General features: G+C 43.3%; 1 protein-coding gene across 1 annotated transcript; it reads right to left on the reverse strand.

Moving 5' to 3' along the window:
* Nucleotides 1-208: 208 nt before the first annotated feature.
* On the reverse strand, nt 209-14,051 carry FAM124B (family with sequence similarity 124 member B). Its single transcript, XM_045164604.1, has 2 exons — nt 12,854-14,051; nt 209-3,568 (listed from the first exon to the last, which is right to left on the reverse strand). The coding sequence occupies exons 1-2, from the start codon at nt 13,583-13,585 to the stop codon at nt 2,915-2,917; spliced, it is 1,386 nt and encodes a 461-aa protein (XP_045020539.1). The 5' UTR covers nt 13,586-14,051; the 3' UTR covers nt 209-2,914.
* Nucleotides 14,052-19,415: the final 5,364 nt, after the last annotated feature.

The raw sequence follows: 19,415 nt of genomic DNA on the forward strand, positions 1-19,415 counted from the left end.
CAATAATTTGTCTCTGGATTTATTGGTCTGTCATGTGGCCAGCAGTACAGGCTTGGATTCTGTGACACTGTCAGAGCCAAGGACAGATGGGGTGCAGCTGAGACCCTTGCTCACTTACTTTCGTCAATCAAGGTGTGTCCCTCTCCTTCCCTCTCTACTCCCCCTAACAGGCTTCCCTGTTAGGTAAAGTGGTAAAGAATCCACCTGCAGTGCAGAAGATGCAGGTTCAATTCCTGGGTTGGGAATATTGCCTGAAGAAGACAATGGCACCCTACTCCAGTATTCTTGCCTGGATTAGTCCATGGACAGAGGAGCTTGGCGGGCTACAGTCCATGGACTCAGTAACTAAACGACAACTTCCTCTAACAAACACATTTGCAAGCTTCCAAATGTTACCATTTCTATTAATGTTTAGCAATATCCAAATAATGCTTGCAAAAAAATGTGAATACTATGGGGGTTAAAAAGAGCCAAACAACTGAAATGCAACTGAGTTTTAATATACCTATAAAAAATATAAAATTATCTGATCATCATAAGTCCCTCATGATACATTTTACATTTCAAGAAATACAGTACAAGTAAGTAAAGAATCTGGATAATTTGATAAATTGGATTAGACTAGTTCATAGTTTATCTCTTGTTATATGTAATTTCTTTTGAACTTTTAGGATATATTTGATCCTATAATTTTCCTCCAGATATATAAACAAAAATGACACATATTGCAAAAATATGAGAGAACTGGATTTTCTTTTTTCCTTTTATCATTGCTTTTACTAAAGGTTGTTTTTTAAAAATCCTTTATTGTTAATACATTTAAAAATATGGGTATGAAGGATCATTTGAAATTATAATATCTTACATGTTTACAGTGTTTAACAATATCCAAATGCTTGCATATGCAAATGTTGATTTTTCTAACAACCTTGGTGCAGAAGATAAGGCAACAGAAGAGCAAAGGTTTAAGGTCACATATACACAGCAAATTTTAAAACTAAGACCCAAATTTGGGCCTTTCTCATCCACCCACTGGTACTTCTCTCCTATCACGTGGTAAATTGAATTCCTGTCATGAGCAGGAGGATAGAGAAGGTGACACTTTACAAGCACACTCTTATTTTACAAGTCATCATTCAAATTCCTCAATGTTCTTCATGATTTCCATGTACTTCTATTCTTACACATGTATTATGCTAAAGGAATTAGATAACCTCAAAAAAGCCAGAAAGAAACCTCAAAACTTCCTGCTGTGCTTTTCAAGGCAGCTCAACAGTTCAGTTTAAATAAGACTAATTTTTTTTAAACACCTATTATAGAAAACTATACTGAAAGTTCTTCATTCCACATTCTAAGATCTAACTCTAATCTGAGGGAAAGAAAAAGATGGGGATGAGAATATATTGATAGTGTAAGGACAAAAATCCATTTATAAGTCTTGTCTTTGTCCATTTGCAGCTGTCTTCCATTTCTACTCTTTTAGACAGACAGAGCACATAAACCCAGTCCAGTCTCGCTACCATGAGATTCATCCTCAAGTCTGAACTCACCCTTCTCTGCAAATGGGTGTAGTAAGTGTTAGGGTCTTCAAAAGATCCAGCGATTAAATCAGCATTTATAGTCACTTATCATCTGTTTTGGAAAATGAAGTTCTTGGAATAAAATAACCTTATAAATTAACTGAAACACACAGACCTCAGGTGTTTTTGAACATGTGAGTATCAACCCAATCAAACAAGACACCATGTGAGCAATTAAGTATTTGTCCATTATGATTAGAATTGCAGTTCACAGCATGCCCAATCTTCAGCTACGGGTTCTTTATACAATCTGATGCAGCAAGTGTGGTATCGATTGTGGAAATGTTTCCCAGGGAAATGTTTGCACTCCAACATGTTCTTAAAAGCTGATAGAATGGATTTATCATAAGGCAAAACCATAAACAAGTTTTGGGTTTGATGGCCACAGAACCTATGTGCACCATGTCAATGTCTTATTCAAAGGGAGGTGTTTGATACAATTTGCTGCATCAGTGAATGCATAAATGAATGAATGAGAATTAGAAAGGAATTTAGCCATTTGTACATGGCCAAAAGAACCCAAGTCCTGCTCTAGTGACGAAACCAATGCAATCTTCCTGCCACACTCGGTGGAGATTTCGAATCATCCAGTCACATTCCACTCTGCTCTGCTTAATTATATGAACCACTGGCCCCACTAGAGTAGTACAGAAACAAACAAGAAATGGAGAAGTGAGAAAACCCTGGAGCCTAGCTTTCACTTTTAACCTGATTTTTTTTGGCTTCCAGGGTTGCTGCTCATTAAACAGGGAAAAAAAAAATGTTTGCAATTTTCAAAACATTTTGCATGTTAACTCATTCCAGATGCAAACAACTTACAAGGCAAAAATCACTGGGGGGTTCGTGGTGAACAGGGCCTAGTTACCGAATGAGGTCACATAAAAATTAAAAAAACACTAAAGAATAAATAGTCCAATGCTGTCCCGGGGGCATGAGCTATGCAACCCAAGTAAAAATTAAAACCAAATTACAGTCACTAATCAGCATTGCATAACACATCTGACTCATTTGCATACAATGCAATTATCCTGATAGAGGCTGAACTCAACACACCCAGCTGGGTTAGAGTGTCCCCAAGGATGTGAGCCATTGGGCTTTTTCCCTGTGTGTTGGCTGCATTCCCTCAGGACCACGACAGCGAATAAAAACCACTCATCAACACCACACAGCGCCACTAGACTTGGAACATTTGAAATAAAAGTGATGCAGATCGATGCATGGCTCACATTCAGGCCCCCTCAGATGAACAAGAAACAGGCTGATTCTGGGTCACTGCTGCATTTCTAGAACATCCTATTTGATCTCGAGTTTTAGAAAACCACAGTCGTCTTATGCTATATAAAGAATTCTTTTTCTCCTTCTTTTGCTTCACCTTGGACTGGCAGAGGAAGGGGACATTTTGAGAGTATCTTCTTAGCACCAAGGTCCCTTTGGCCAGCAAGTGGCAGGGGGTGAACCCTTTCCTTAAAGATCCTGTTGTTTTTGGAAGCAGCTGACCCTGAGAAAGAGGTTGACAAGCATGATGGTGGCCAGTGGGTCTGAAGATTCCTTGGAAATCCACTTGCAAAAGATGGCCTGGGTTCAGAACTGACCACAGTGAATCCAGTGTCAACATTGGTCTCTACCTCCAGCTTCTCGAAGCTGTTTTCCCGGCCGAGGACCTTCATTCTGGCCCCGGGTTCGAGGTGAAGAGAAGACAGTTGCGGTTGGGATTCCGTGGCTGGGCTGCTGGGCTGAGCTGAGCCACCAGGGCTTTTCAACCAGGTGTCACCGGAACCGTCTGACACTGGCCGCCCACCAGGCTCAGGCCGCTCCACGGAGCCCACCTTGAACCTCCTGCCCCGAATCCTTCGACTCCTCAACTCTAGGGTCCTGATTGCAGAGACAGGGGTCAGCCTGGAGCCATGGGGAAGAGTGTCAGCTCCCAAGGTGCCATTCAGAAAAGGAGGCTCACCATTCCTCACACCAAGTCCTGGATTCAACTGGACCTATGGGACAGGAGAAGAGTTAATGTTTTCCATTAAGTAAGTGCCAAGAACAGCTTCCCTGGTGGCTCAGAGGTTAAAGTGTCTGCCTGCAATGAAGGAGACCTGGGTTCGATCCCTGGGTCGGGAAGATCCCCTGGAGAAGGAAATGCCAACTCACTCCAGTATTCTTGCCTGGAGAATCCCATGGATGGAGGAGCCTGGTGGACTACAGTCCATGAGGTCGCAAAGAGTCGGACACGACTGAGTGACTTCACTTCACTTTCAAAGAACAGATTACATCATACTCAGGCTTCTGCCATGCTGTGCTCATGCAGACTTTCAATAAAGTCAGTTGAACTGAATAGAAGTAAGAGGTACAGTCCTTCAACAGGATGAGCTGCCACCTTTGCTTCCTGGACATTATGTTCTACCTTTTTCTTTAATCCAATAGTTTTTCTCTTCTGGAACTGGAATCTGGCTATTTACACATTCAGAAATTGTTCAGGATTGATATTAGACTATGCAATCTAGAGGAGCCTCCATGTCACTAATTTTTACCTCAACTCTATTGGAATTTTACAAGGCTGAACTTTCTCCTTTATATTTGAAGATTTCTCCTTAAATTTCTATGTCCACACATTCTTCTGGATTTTCTTTTTCCATCCACCCCTCTCAGTTTCATCACAGGACATAGTTCTTCTGTGCTAACCTGGGCCATCTTCTCTTCTCAGTCTGCACACTCTGTCAGGAAAATCTCATTAAATCCCATGCCTTCAACTATTATCTAACTGATGAAGGCATCAGAAAGTCATTATAGTTCAGATCCATCTCTTAAGCTTCAGATTTATCTATCCAACCGTCATCCAGGCACAAACTCCTAAAACTCAACATGTCCAAAGGTGAACTCATCACCCTCCTCTCACTAAATCTATTCTGCCAACTCTTCTCCCTCTTATAGAACCTGGCATCATTTGCTCCATACTAGCCAAGCAAGAGCTTCATTTTCCCTTCCTCATCCTCCATGTCACCCATTCCCATGGACTCTGTCTTCCAAAGACTTCTCAGGTCTTCCTGCCCCTCCATGTCCACTGCCATTAACCCTAGGGCAGATGTCAGCATCACTCGTTGAAATACTGCCATCTGTCAGGACACCTCATGGGTGCTCCTGGGCTCCCTCTAATCCATTCTCTACTCTACAACCAGAGGAGCTTTGAAAACAGTTTTATCATGTCACCCTCCTGCTTCGAGTGGCTCCCTGCTCTTCTTAAGATAAAATCAAATCCCTTAAATAGACCACCATACCCTTCGGGGCTTCCCTGGTGGCTCAGATGGTAAAAAATCTGCCTGCAATATAGGAACCCAGGTTCAATCCCTGGGTCGGGAAGATCCCCTGGAGAAGGACATGGTAACCCACTCCAGTATTCTTGCCTGGAGAATTCCATGGACAGAGGAGCTTGGTGAGCAATAGTCCATGGGGCCTCATAGAGTCGGAAATAACTGAACAACTAACACTTTCTTTATTTTTCATACCCTTCACAGCAAATAGATGGGGAAACCATGGAAACAATGACAGACTATTTTCTCAGGCTCCAAAATCATTGTGGACAGTGACTGCAGCCATGAAATTAAAAGATGCTTTCTCCTTGGAATAAAAGCTATAACAAACCTAGACAGAGTATTAAAAAACAGAAATATCACTTTGCCAACAAAAATCTATATAGTCAAAGCTATGGTTTTTCCGAGTTGGACCATAAAGAAGACTGAGCGCTGAAGAATTGAGGCTTTCAAATTGTGGTGCTGGAGAAGACTCTTGAGAGTCCCTTGGACAGCAAAGAGATCAAACCAGATAATCCTACAGGAAATCAACCCTGAATGTCCACTGGAAGGACTTATGCTGAGGCTGAAGCTCCAGTATTTTGGCCACCTGATGTGAAGAACCGTCTCATTAAAGACCGTGATGCTGGGAAAGATTGAAGGCAGGAGGAGAAGAGGGCAACAGAGGATGAGATGGTTGGGTGGCATCATCAACTCAATGGACATGAGTTTGAGCAAACTCCAGGAGATAGTGAAGGACAGGGAACCCTGGCATGCTTCAGTCCATGGGGTCACAATGAGTCAGACATGCCTGATATACTGAACAACAAATACCCTTCACAGTCTGGCCTTTCTTACTCCAGCTTAATTCACCCCTTCTTCCTCTTGTCAAAATTGAGCCTTTTTCAATTCTTGCAACATTATTTGTTCTTTCCTAATGCCAGTGTTTGTGTATATTATTTCCTCTGTCTGGGATATGTCACCTCTGACTCTTTTTCCTGAAAACTCCTACCTTTTGTCAACTCCAAGCTTACACATCATTTCCTCCTAGAAGCCTTCTCCGTGTCACTGAATCTGGGTTGTTGTTCAATCGGTAAGTCACGTCTGACTCCTTGTGACCCTTTGGACTATAACCCGCCAAGATCCTTTGTTCATGATTTTTCAGACAAGAATACTGGTGTGGGTTCCATTTTCTTCTCCAGAGATCTTCCTGGACCAGGGATTGAACCTGTGTCTCCTGCATTGGCAGGCAGATTCTTTACCACTGAATGACCAGAAAAGAAAGTGAAAGTGAAAGCCGCTCAGTGGCGTCTGACTCTTTGCGATCCCATGTAGCCTGCCAAGCTCCTGTCCAAGGAATTCTCCAAGCAAGAATACTGGAGTGGGTTGACATTTCCTCCTCCAAGGGATCTTCCTGACCTGGGGATCAAACCGGTGTGTCCTGCACTGCAAGTCGATTCTCTACCATGGGCCACCAGGGAAGCCATCAGAGGTGCCCCTAAATATTGGTTCTGTCACTTATTAGTTGTGGGACTTTAGACAAGTTACCTAATTTTTCTGTACCTTGGTTTCCTCATACATAGAAGGAGATGATAATAAGTACCAATGTCAGAGTGTTGCTGAGAAGTTTAAATTGTAACAGTGCCCAGGACATAGTGTTCCTAAACATAAGTTGGCTACTCTCATCATCATTAATCATACTACTTGCTGTCCTGGCAGCCTGTACTTTCCGTATCCTAGTAGTCACCATGCTATTCTGCAGTTGTATGCTCAAATTCTCTGGATCTTCTTCTAGACTTTGCCAACTGGAAGAGCTAGGACTTTATACACCATCTTGATCACTATATCTCCAGTACTTAGCACAATGCCCAACATGTGGTAAGTAATCACTAGATGTCTGTTGGATAAATAAATAAAGCTTAATGCCTAACAAATTGTGTTTAGAAATGTATGTCCCCTAATTATTGGCCATTAAGTGGATACAAAGTCTTTTCAAGAAACTGCAGAAGGACATCCATCCTATGGATGGTCATTTCTGCAATCTTTAAGAGAGAGAACATCAACTTTTCCTTTTTTAAGAGAAGTCCTTAGACCATATGGTAGAAGAAAGTACAAAATTTTTACTACAGAAATGCAGGTTGTACAGTTGGAGTGAAGAATTTTCAGGAGAAACATAATGCTGAGTGATTGAGATAAATCTCGAGAGAAAATGAAGCTTCTCTTGCCAAAGAAGCAATTGAAATGCATTTGTAGAGATTCTGATTATTTAGAGCACATCTTTCTAAGAAATATTTGTAAAATGTTACAGATTGAGAGCTAGGTGTTTTCGAGTTTCAAGGAACATTAGCAAATACCTTGATGAACAGGAAGATTATTTGTCACACATTTGGCTCCAAACACTTGAGAAATAAGAGACTGCATCACTGAAACATGATCAAGCTGTTAAGGAAAATCTGACATCATGCAGGGAAAATAATATTGTCTCTTACTAAAAGTGATTCTAAGAAATAGCAAGAGGATTTCTCCTACATTGAGGGGGGAAAAAAAAAAACTGCATGGTTCCCACATGTGTGGCCAAAAAGAAAAAAGGCCTTCTTTCCAGGGAAACTAGTTAACCCAAGTCTAACGTGCTGGTGTATTATAGCCTAACTGACCTACAGAAGCTGAAACTCTAATACTTTGGCCACCTAATGCGAAGAGCTGACTCATTTGAAAAGACCCTAATTCTGGGAAAGATTGAGGGCAGGAGGAGAAGGGAATGACAAAGGATGAGGTGTTTGGATGGCATCACTGACTCAATGGACATGAGTTTGGGTAAACTCCGGGAGTTGGTGATGGACAGGGAAGCCTGGCGTGCTGCGGTCCATGGGGTCACAAAGAGTCGGACATGACTGAGCAACTGAACTGAACTGACCCGTGGAAGAGGAATACCCAACTCCAGCTTCCTCTAGCCTTTCATGTGAGAGAAGTGAAGTATTCAACTCTAGCCCACTCTAGCCATTCTCTTCCACCTAAGAGGAGAGAAAAAACGTGTAAACACTTGTGAAGTTCAAGGCATAGACTCATTAAGACTGAGACCTAATCTTAGAATGACTCCCTTCCCCCAACTCCTTGCCACCACATTAGTAAAGCATTATTTACAGCTGTTCCTATGTCTCCTACATCATCCTGGCTATCAGGGGAAAAAATTACAAGACATTACAAAAGGTAAAAAGGCACAGTGAAAAGACAGGGCAAGTATCAGAACCGGATGTGGCAGGGATGTTGGAATTATCAGGCCAGTAATTTAAAATAATTCTGATTAATATACTAAAGACTCTAATGGATAAAATAAATAGCATGCAAGAACAGATGGCAATCTGAAAAGAGAGATGGAAATCCTAAAAGAAGAACCAAAAAGATTAAAAAACAAAAACAAAAAAACACTGTAACAGAAATAAAGAATGCCTTTAATGGGCTTCTTAGTAGACCAAACACAGCTGAGAAAATGATCTCTGAGCTAGAGGACATATCAATAAAATCCTTGAAAAAGAAAAGCAGAGAGGACAAAACAGGCTGAAACAAAACCTACAAATCAGAATGGACAGCCTAAAAACTGGGACAACTACAAAAAGAGTAATAGACATACAGTGGAAATACCAGAAGAGAGAGAGAATGAAATACTAGAAATATTTGAAACAATAATGACTGAGAATTTCCCCACATTTATGAGAGTGAAAGTCGCTCAGTCATGTCTGACTCTTTGCAACCCCATAAACTACACAGTCCGTGGAATTCTCCAGGCGAGAATACTGGAGCTGGTAGCCCTTCCCTTCTCCAGGGAATCTCCCCAACCTAGGGATCAAACCTAGGTCTCCCTCATTGCAGGCAGATTCTTTACCAGCTGAGCCACCAGGGAAGCTCAAGGAGTGGGTAGCCTATCCCTTCTCCAGGGGATCTTCCCAACCCGGGAATTGAACCGGGATCTTCTACATTGCAGTCAGATTCTTTACCAGCTGAGCTACCAGGGAAGCCTCCCTAATTTATGTCAGACACCCAACAACAGATACATCCACTAAGGAGTGAGACTGTAGGATGAAAACTGCCAAGTGGAGAATAGGGTTGCCCAAGGTATGCATTCAATAAGTACTTGGTGAATGAATAAACACTGACATTCCTGATCATGTATTCAGACATGCATTCATTACTGAGCATCTACTATGTACCCTAATATCAATCTCTCAAAAACACATATCCCAGGCTCTGAGAAGCATCAGACGGTCTGCACTGACAAGAGGTCATGTAGGAAAAGACACAGAGAGACACACAGCATCCTTTTTACACAGACAGTAATTATACTACAGTTTCCACTTTACAAAGCACCTCCATGTATATCCCCCGTTTTGATCTTATAATGCAAATTGTACATGTCACTACTATTCAGAGGCTCTATCAGTGACTGCTGATTATAGTCAGGATAAAATAGAAGCTACTTGGCAAGGCTTTTGCTCATTCACCCAAGAATGGTTTTGTCTACCATGTGCCAGACATTGTTGTAAGTACTGGGAATACAGGAGTGGACCAAAAATGGTCCCTGTCCTCATGGTGCTTACCCCCCAGTGGCTGACCATGTGCCTGAGGATGTAGCCTCTGCCCACCTTCCCATCCTCTTCCCCTAACCCCCTCCCTTCTCTCCAGCCACATGGGACTACAGGGTGCTTCTGAAAATAATGGCTAAGAAAATGCTATTCTACACATTCTCACCCATCACCTCCTCCATTCAGAACACTTTCCTCTCGTCTCCATCTGGCTACTTCCTTCTGGGCTATCTAGCTCAGGCAGGGCCAGGTCTCACCCCTCGGGGAAGCTTTGCCCACCACCCTCACTGGATCTAGCAAACCACCCCCTGCAACCCCCTCAACACACGTCCATCCTGGCCCTGAGGAAGGGTTACATGTGGAGAAGTGAACTTGTGATTATGACTCTCCTGTAAATGCATTCATGCATGCTCAGTCCCTCAGTCATGTCTGTCTCTTTGTGACCTCATAGACTGTAGCCCAACAGGCTCCTCTGTCCATGGAGTTCTCCAGGCAAGAATACTGGAGTGGGTTGCTATTCCCTTCTCCAAGGGATCTTCCTGACCCAGGGATCGAACTCGGGTCTCCTGCATTGTATTATTTTTTTCCTGTGGTGGACATCAGTCATTTGTGCTACCCATAATTTGTCCCCTCACTGATCTTCCCTGGGAATTCTTGTTCCCCCTCCCCAAGGAGTCCCAAGAGAGTCTGAGTCCAGAAAAAAACCTAAGGATGCAGGAGAGGAGTGCCTCTGCCTCAGAACTAAGCTATCCACACAACCCCATTCCCCTGAGTGAGTGACTGAGTGCATTTGAGAGAGAAGAGAGTCTGATCCAAGTTGGTACAACTGATGTGAAGTCCAGAAATTTTAGGGGACCCTTGTGGGGTGAAGAACTCAAATGGATCATCTTCAGAGTTGCTGGTAGCCAGCTGCTGACCACAGTGGCCTATCTGGGGAAGTAGCAGAGCTCAGAGTCAGCTCCACGGCCTCCTTCTTAAGACCCAGGCTACTTACGCACAAAAAACAATGTAAGAACAGACTTATGGTCACAGGGCAGGGAAGGAAGGAGAAGGTGGAATATATGGAGAGAGTAACATGGAAGCATATGCACTATCATATGTAAAATAGATAGCCAATGGGAATTTGCTGTATAACTCAGGGAACTCAGACCGGGGCTCTGTAACAATTCAGAGGGGTGGGATGGGGAGGGAGGTTCAAGAGATGGGGACATATGTATACCTATGGCTGATTCATCTTGATGTTTGACAGAAAACAACAAAATTCTGTAAAGCAATTATCCTTCAATTAAAAGATAAATAAATTTATAAAAAATAAAGATAAAAAATTTTAATTTTAAAAAAGAAATAAAATTAAGGCTTGCACACACATGCATGCGCACACACACACACACACACACACAAAGCCAATACATTTACCCCTCATTCTCTCTCCCCACAAGGAAGTTTGCAATGGGTTTCATATCCTGAAAAATTCACCCCATTATAGGAGTGAAGTAGCTATAATGTGTTACCTTATATAGTGTATTATATCCGATCCTTTGTACATGAATTCTTCGGGGACTTTTATATGACACCAGAAATAAAAGTTTCCAGAAGATAATTCCCCATTTCATTTGCAAAAGCCTAACCTCATTGACATTTATCCAAAAAACTATTCTGCACTCCCCAAATTCAACCTAACTTTCCAATGGAGCTAAGCTGTATAAGCCATGATTCAGAAGTAAAAATGTCAGTTAGCCTTTAAAACAGAAATGTCTCTCCTGCTGCACACACTTATTATATTTTTGCTCGGCAGCGAGATTTGAATTCTGGAGATCAACTAAGACTGAAGGAAAATTTTTAGATGCCTTGCAAATTAGTGAATAGGCAACTAACAGAAACAGTGCCTATCTGCCTTATGTGAATGAGAAGGTAAAGGATTTAGAGATCGTTTCATATAGAATCAGTATGACTCATATTTTATTAATAACTCAAAGCTGAGGAGAACAAAATTAATCAAAGGGAAAGATAATTCATCTTCTAGCCTGTTTTTACCTTATCCAGTAGGTCTTAAAGCACTTCCTGACCATTTCTCAAGGACAGAAACTTTGCTGTGAATATCACGTACACCTCCCTGCCTGCACACACTTACACAGAGTACTGGACTGCAGAGGTTAACTGCCTGGTTTCAGAGCCAGGTAAACACTTAACCTTGTGTCTTGAGCAAGTAACTGGTACCTCTACTCCTTGGTTTTGCCTTTTGTAAAACTTCCTAGGTTGTAAGAAGGACTAAATAAAATAATCAAAGTGAAATACTTAGTTTAGGGCATAATATAAACAATAAGAGCTAAAATTGCTTTCTGGGAACTATCTTAAGCTCTTTATAAATGTCAGGTCACTTAGAGTAAATAACAACCTGTCCTCTAGGAAGATGTTATACTACCCTCATTGTGCTAACGAAGGAACCAAGGTTCAAAAATCATGGTGCTACGAAGTGGCAAGGTTCAACTGCCACATAATATAGTATAAGAAATGACACGTGGTAACTGTAATTATGCTTGCTTTCAGTAGGATGCTTACCAGAAGATCTTTTAATTCAAGCTTTTCTCAATTTTGAAGGGTTCTAACCATCTAACTTGATTTGGGGTAAATTTTGACAGTGATGCAAGATACTTAAAAGTTAAGTCAATAGGACAGCATATTTAACATTTGTTGTTGTTTTTGTTTTAGTCACTAAGTCATGTCTGACTCTCTGTGATTCCATGGACTGTAGCCCACCATGCTCCTCTGTCCATGGGATTCTCCAGGCAAGAATACTGGAGTGGGTTGCCATTTCCTTCTCCATGAGATCTTCCCAACCCAGGGCTCGAACCCACGTCTCCTACATTGGCAGGAGATTGGCAGATTCTTTATAACTGAGCCACTAGGGAAGCCCAACATACTTAATTAACATTCCCAACTTTAATTATAACTTCAGCTTTCTTAGGTTCACATGGAAAGAACTAATGAAATTTCTGAACCAGAAGAGTAGGCAAAATATTTGTGTCTAGTTGAGGAACATGGTTAAAGAAAAATCTGAAAAATGGGAAGTTGTCTGAGTCTACTGCAAACTACTTGTGTAAGCTACCAGCTCACAACATCTGAACTTCCTCTTCTGTCAGATGAGGGGATTTGATTAAATCAGTGACTCTCAACTGTGCTATGTTACATATTAGCATTATCCAAGGAGCTTTCAAAAACTACCCAAGCCTGGGTGCCCCCAAAGATTCCAGTCTAATTGATCTGGGGTGAAGTCATAACCTGAGGAGGTTTGAAATCTCCCCAGAGATCCTGGTATTCAAACAAGGTTGAGAACCACGACATTACTTCATCTCTTGGCTGTCAAATCACACGGCTACATGGGCATCCAGAGATCACAGAGACCAAACAGACATACCTGAAGCAGAATCTTGTTGCCATCATAGTCCTGTGTTTGCCACCGGGTGCGGCTGATGGGGACACAGGGATGGGGTAGAAGAGGCACTAACTGGCCAATCTCCTGGACCTTGAACTGCAACACTGAAGCCTCTTTGGGGTCCACCGATGTTCCGAGGGGCAGCTGCTTCAGGGAGAGTTGCAGGGCAAAGGTCTCAGTGGAGTAGAGCATGAAGAAACAGAAGTTGCTCTTTTGCAAGGTGGCTTCTCTCTGCAGGATCATTGCGTAGAGCCGGATGGCGTCTTCGTAGTTATCAAAACTGCAGTAGAGTGTCACTCTCAGGATCTCGGTGCCACAGTGCACCTGCCTCACACCCCAGATGGGCATCTGGCTGTCCAGACTGTAGAATTCCTGATTGGCAAGAATGTAGGGGCAGGGTCTTCCCTGGGCGTTCTGAGTGGGGTAGCACTGCCACGGCCAATGCTGTAGGGAGTCAAGCACGCGGAAGAGCCTCTCCTCGCCTAGGTTCTCCTGCAAGAAAAGCAGAACAGACATCCCCGGGAAGCGTGACCGCTTGGAGTGGCACTTGTCGTAGTATTTCACTGGACTGGCCCGCTCGGACACGAGAAAGAGACGGATATCTGGGCAAATGCAGTCTAGGAGCCGGTCCAAGGTTTGCTGCAAAAGCAAGCCCTGCCCCGCGTTGGCCAGGAGGTGGACAGTCATGGCCGGGGGCTCCGGTGTCTCATCCATCGTGGATGCTGAGGATGACAAAGGATGCTGGCGAATGGGGCCCGCAGGTCCAGCTTCTGAAATGAATTGGAGGGGTGGGAGCTTCCTACACTCAGCCTTCAGCCCAACAGGAAAGCTTCAGGACTTCAGAGCCATGCTCTTACCCTGTATGCCTTGTTGCTGCTGGCCACACTGTAAGAGAATCTCCACAGATTCGGGGACAACAGCCTCCATGCGACACACACCAGCAGCGGGGTCCATGTCATCCAGCCGGTGTATAATGTAACTGCGAGTGCAGGGCTGTGTCAGGCGCTCCCTGGGTTTCTGTTTGACCTAAAAACCTATAATCCTGAGAAACACTCCAGTGGGTGGTTCTTACAGACACTCGGCAAAGGAAATGACCAGGCAAAAAGGAATAAGAGTCGGCTGTGAGAGGCTGATAGCAATCTGTTTAGTTAAAAAGACATCCATTTTCTGGGCCCACAATGGGTTCTGGTTTCCTCCTTCCCTCCCTCCCTGTTTATAGTAGCCCGCCAGGCCACCTGAACACAATGACTGCTTTAAAACAATCCTCCCAACTTGTCCCTTGGCCAGGAATTTTCCCCCTTTGTCTTTTTATTTTCTTCTTGAACAATGGATGCCTGGGCTTTGAAGAGAAGTTATTATATCCAAATAATTTTAACTGTTCACTGAAAATGATTCTCTCTGCTGCCAAGTATATTCAAAAGATATTTACTCAAGCCCATTCTTTAGAAAGAATGAGAGCTTTCTAAGGTCAATAATAATCCTTGTTCACTCTGTTGAGGATTTACTACATACCGGTCATAAACTGTTTTAGAACTTTACGTAAATTGGTTCAATCCTCCAGCAAACCTACGAAGAGACCATTGTCCCCAAATTACTGAAAAGGAAACTAAGGCACAGAAAAGTCAAGTAACTTGCTCAAGGTGTCAGAGCTAAAAGTGGCTGAGGGAACATTTGAATCCAGGAACTGAATGAGTGGCCCCGCTGTGAGCCAGGGAGAAGGTACCTCGCTGGGACCCAGATGTCCCAGACTGGACTTTCTCCCTGAATATAAGGAAAGGCTGCCCAAGCAAGTTCTCATTGCTGTTGAATCTCAAACTGAATAATCCTCAATAAGAACATCCAAGCTCTAAATACATAAACTTCCCTGATGGCTCAGATGGTAAAGAATCTGCAATGTAGGAGACCTGGGTTCGATTCCTGGGTTGGGAAGATCCCTTGGAGGAGGGCATGGCTAATACTCAATAACACCCAAGCTCTAAACATAACACTTACCCTAATGTGTTCTAAATATCCATTTAAAAACCATCTGGAATTCTGATAGCTGTGCTACTAAGAATGTGGACAAGCTCATTTTTCTAACTAATTTTTTAAATGAGAAATTTATTAACACTTTTAGTGCAATTCAGGAGACCCCAGTTCAATTCCTGGGTTGGGAAGATCCGCTGGAGAAAAGATAGGCTACCCACTCCAGTATTCTTAGGCTTCCCTTGTGGCTCAGTTGGTAAAGAATCTGTCTGCAATGTGGGAGACCTGGGTTTGATCCCTGGGTTGGGAAGATCCCCTGGAGAAGGAAAAAGGTACCCACTCCAGTATTCTGGCCTGGAGAATTCCATAGACTGTATAGTCCATGGGGTCCAAAGAGTCGGACATGACTGAGCAAATTTCATACTCACATAATGGAACATCGTGTGACTTGATAAATCACAAGTTAAAAAGCACTTCTGTGGTGAAAAACAAAACACAATAAAGTTAAGGTATAACTTACTCTAGCTTCATTTTATATATGTTGATTGCTTTAATAGTACAAGAACCAAATTTAACATCACGTATTGTTATCTGTAGGGCTTCCCTGATGGCTCAGGTGGCAAAGCGTCTGCCTGCAACTCCGGAGACCTGGGTTCGATCCCTGGGTTGAGAAGGTCCCCTGGAGAAGGAAGTGGCAACTCACTCCAGTTTTCTTGCCTGGGAAGTCCCATGGATGGAGGAGCCTGGTAGGCTACAGTCCATGGGGTCACAAAAAGTTCTGACTTGGGTGGCCCTACATGGCATGGCTCATAGTTTCATTGAGTTAGACAAGGCTGTGATCCCTGTGATCAGATTGGTTAGATTTCTGTGACTGTGGTTTTCAGTCTGTCTGCTCTCTGATGGAGAAGGATGAGGCTTATGGAAGCTTCCTGATGGGAGAAACTGACTAAAAGGGAAATTGGGTCTTGTTCTGATAGAAAGGGCCTCACTCAGTAAATCTTTAATCCAATTTTCTGTTGATGGGTGGAGCTGCGTTCCCTCCCTGCTACTTACCTGGGGCCAAATAACCTCAGATATAAGATCATGGCATCTGGTCCCATCACTTCATGGAAAATAGATGGGGAAACAGTGGAAACAGTGACAGACTTTATTTTGAGGGGCTCCAAAATCACTGCAGATGGTGACTGCAGCCATGAAATTAAAAGACACTTACTCCTTGGAGAAAAGTTATGACCAACCTAGATAGCGTATTAAAAAGCAGAGACATTACTTTGCCAACAAAGGTCCGTCTAGTCAAGGCTATGGTTTTTCCAGTAGTCATGTATGGATGTGAGAGTTGGACTATAAAGGAAGCTGAGCGCCAAAGAATTGATGCTTTTGAATTGTGGTGTTGGAAAAGACTCTTGAGAGTCCCTTGGACTGCAAGGAGATCCAACCAGTCCATCCTAAAGGAAATCAGTCCTGGGTGTTCATTGGAAGGACTGATGGCTGAAGCTGAAACTCCAATACTTTGTCCACCTGATGTGAAGAACTAACTCATTTGAAAAGACTCTGATTCTGGGAAAGATTGACAGTGGGAGAAGGGAACAATGGAGGATGAGATGTTTGGATGGCATCACCGACTCAATGGACATGAGTTTGAGTAAACTCCAAGAGTTGGTGATGGACAGGGGGGCCTAGTGTGCTGCAGTCCATGGGGTCGCAAAGAGTCGGACATGACAGCAACTGAACTGAACTGAACTGAACTGATTGTTATCTGTGGGCTTCCCTGGTGGCTCAGATGGTAAAGAATCTGCCTGCAGTGCAGGAGACCTGGGTTCGATCCCTGGGTTGGGAAGATACCCTGGGGGAGAGCATGGCAACCCACTCCAGTATTCTTGCCTGGAAAATCCCCAGGGACAGAGGAAACTGGCGGTGGCAGACTATCAGTCCGTGGGGTCAAAAAGAGTTGGACACGACTGAGAAACTAAGCACGGCACTGTTATCTGCAGAAGGGAATCATTTCTATTCAGATTTTTTTTCCTTTTTTAATTTTTGTGTATTTATTTATTTTTGGCTGCACTGGGTCTTCTTCCTCTAGTTGTGGTGAGCAGGAACTACTCTCTAGTTGCAGTGTGTGGGCTTCTCACTGCGGTGGCTTCTCTTGTTTCAGAGCATGGGTTCTAGGGTGCATGGTTCTCAGTAGCTGTGGCACGTTTGCCCAGCAGTTGTGGAGCGTGGGTTTAGCTGTTCTGTGACACAGGGAATTCTCCCAGACCAGGGACAAACCCATGTCCCCTGCATTGGCAGGGCTCTCCACCACTGAGCCACCAGGGAAAGCCCCTCAGCTTTCCTTCCTAAATCTAACCTATACTTCTAATCATTTGAGTTTTGTAAATCCCATACATTTTGCATTGGAAAAATCTATAAATACAGTTTATTACAGATACATTGATTTTTAATTACCATCTGTGATTCAGTAATTGAATTCATTTTGCTCCAACTTTCCAAAAATCATTAGACTTTTTAAAGGCATTATAGTTCTGAAGCTTTAAAAAAAAAAAAAACAAAACCCTCTTAATTTAGGTTCCACACTGGCATGTGAAGACAGTAACTTTCTCATTCCTCAGTATAATTACCCTTTCCTTTCTGCTGTCCTTCACTCACAGAGCTGATGCAGGCATTCAAGACTTTAGACACAGTTTTTGGAAAAGTGTTTCCCATTCTACAAATAACTCTAAAGATTCGAGAAGAAAAATTATACCCCTGAGACAAAGATATTAACTCACAACATTTTGTAGAAGGCAAGTGTTTAAGCCCTTATATAGAAAAGGTTTTCCTCCTTGATGTTGTTTTAATCTTCCATCTAGCGTTAAAACATTATTTTTTCCTCGTGAGGTTGTCATATCTGTCAGGACTGAAAAGATTTCTTTAATTTAATGGCTACCTGACTGCCATGAAGCAGGTGGATGGGGGAGGGGGCCACCAACCTCCTTTCTGACTGGCTGCCTCTGTGGTTATTATTTCTCCAAGAACAACCTAAAATATTGACGCCTTCCCATCCCTCACGCCCAGTAATAGCCTCCATTCCTCATAGCCCCCTCCACCCATCACAGTGGCCAGATTCAGCTGGGCTCCACGGCACTCTTCATTTGTGCACACTGCCTCTGTCGAAAGCACAGGTGGAAATATTAGGGGAAGTCATCAGCTTTGCCTCCCAGTACCTGGACAGCTGACACTCTATTCACTACATTTTTTCCCCTGAAACTTGGGAAAGATGCCCAGGTATCTGTCAATCACCAGCTTCTGGATGGCAGCCAACTGGTCAACTCTTCACAGCAAAGTGGAGAAGCTGGTGACAGGCACTGCCAGGAACTCTAAGAAATCAGCTAGTTAGGAGGGTTTGTTGGAACCCACGGACGGCCTCTGGGATTTGTCCCTACGGCAAATCTCGTAAATACACCAGGAGACATTCAAACCCTGAGATCCCACCCACATCCCAAGAAAACTTTGAGCTTCTTTCTCTCTTTATAAGTGAAAGTGAAGTCATTCAGTCGTGTCTGACTCTTTGCGACCCAGTGGTCTGTAGCCCACCATGCTCCTCTGTTCATGGGATTTTCCAGGCAAGAGTACTGGAGTGGGTTGCCATTTCCTTCTCCAGAGGATCTTCCTGACCCAGGGATTGAACCCAGGTCTCCCGCATTGTAAACAAGACGCTTTACCATCTGAGCCACCAGGGAAGATATATTATAAAGTTTGTCTATTTATCCCACATGTTGACAGTCAGCCACTTGCCCACAGCAGAGAACAGATAATCACCAAGTCTTGCTTTGGAAAAGCAACTTCAATTATTGTCATCAGGGATCAAGGTCACTGCAGGATGCATGGAAACTCCTACGAGGAGACACCAACCTAGACAAGAGGGACAAGGAAGCCCAAGGAAGAGGAGATGCTGGCAGGGGACCCCCCCTCCCACTTCCACCTTTCTCCACATGTATCCAGAGAGATACTGAGCATCTTGACTTTGATCACTCTGAGTGGCATTAACTTGAAGCCCATCTGGAGTAAGCTGTGGGCTGGCCATGGACCTCAGTGTGGCTGAACATTACAATCATCTGGGTACTTTTCAAGAGATTTTGCCCAAGCCCAGTTGCAAGCCAATTCTATCAGAACCTCTGCCTGATCTCATTAACCTGCGTTATGATATTACCCTCTGAATATCTCTAAAATCTGCCCACTTCTCCCCATTTTTATCATCACATATGGGACTGTATTATATATCCTGAAGCAATCCCCTACAGGTACATTCTAGCCTCTTCTAACCTGTTCTTCATGCTGCAACAAAGAGGGCATTTTTGAAACACACGTCACTAAACACATCATGTCCCTTTGCTTAAAATCCTTCAGTGCCGTCCCTGTTTTGTTTTGATCTTTTAGGAAAAAAGATCAAAACAGTAACTCCACAGGGGAGACATCATTGTGACAGACATCAGGGAAATCAAGTGACTGAGGTTAACAATACCAGTAATAAGACAAACAACTTCTATGGAAGTCTTGCCAGGAGTTCATAACCTTGGTCAAACCCTGAGAAAACATCAGA

The sequence above is a fragment of the Bubalus bubalis genome, chromosome 2, assembly GCF_019923935.1.
Source record: "Bubalus bubalis isolate 160015118507 breed Murrah chromosome 2, NDDB_SH_1, whole genome shotgun sequence".
In the NCBI taxonomy this organism is placed as follows: Eukaryota; Metazoa; Chordata; class Mammalia; order Artiodactyla; family Bovidae; genus Bubalus; species Bubalus bubalis.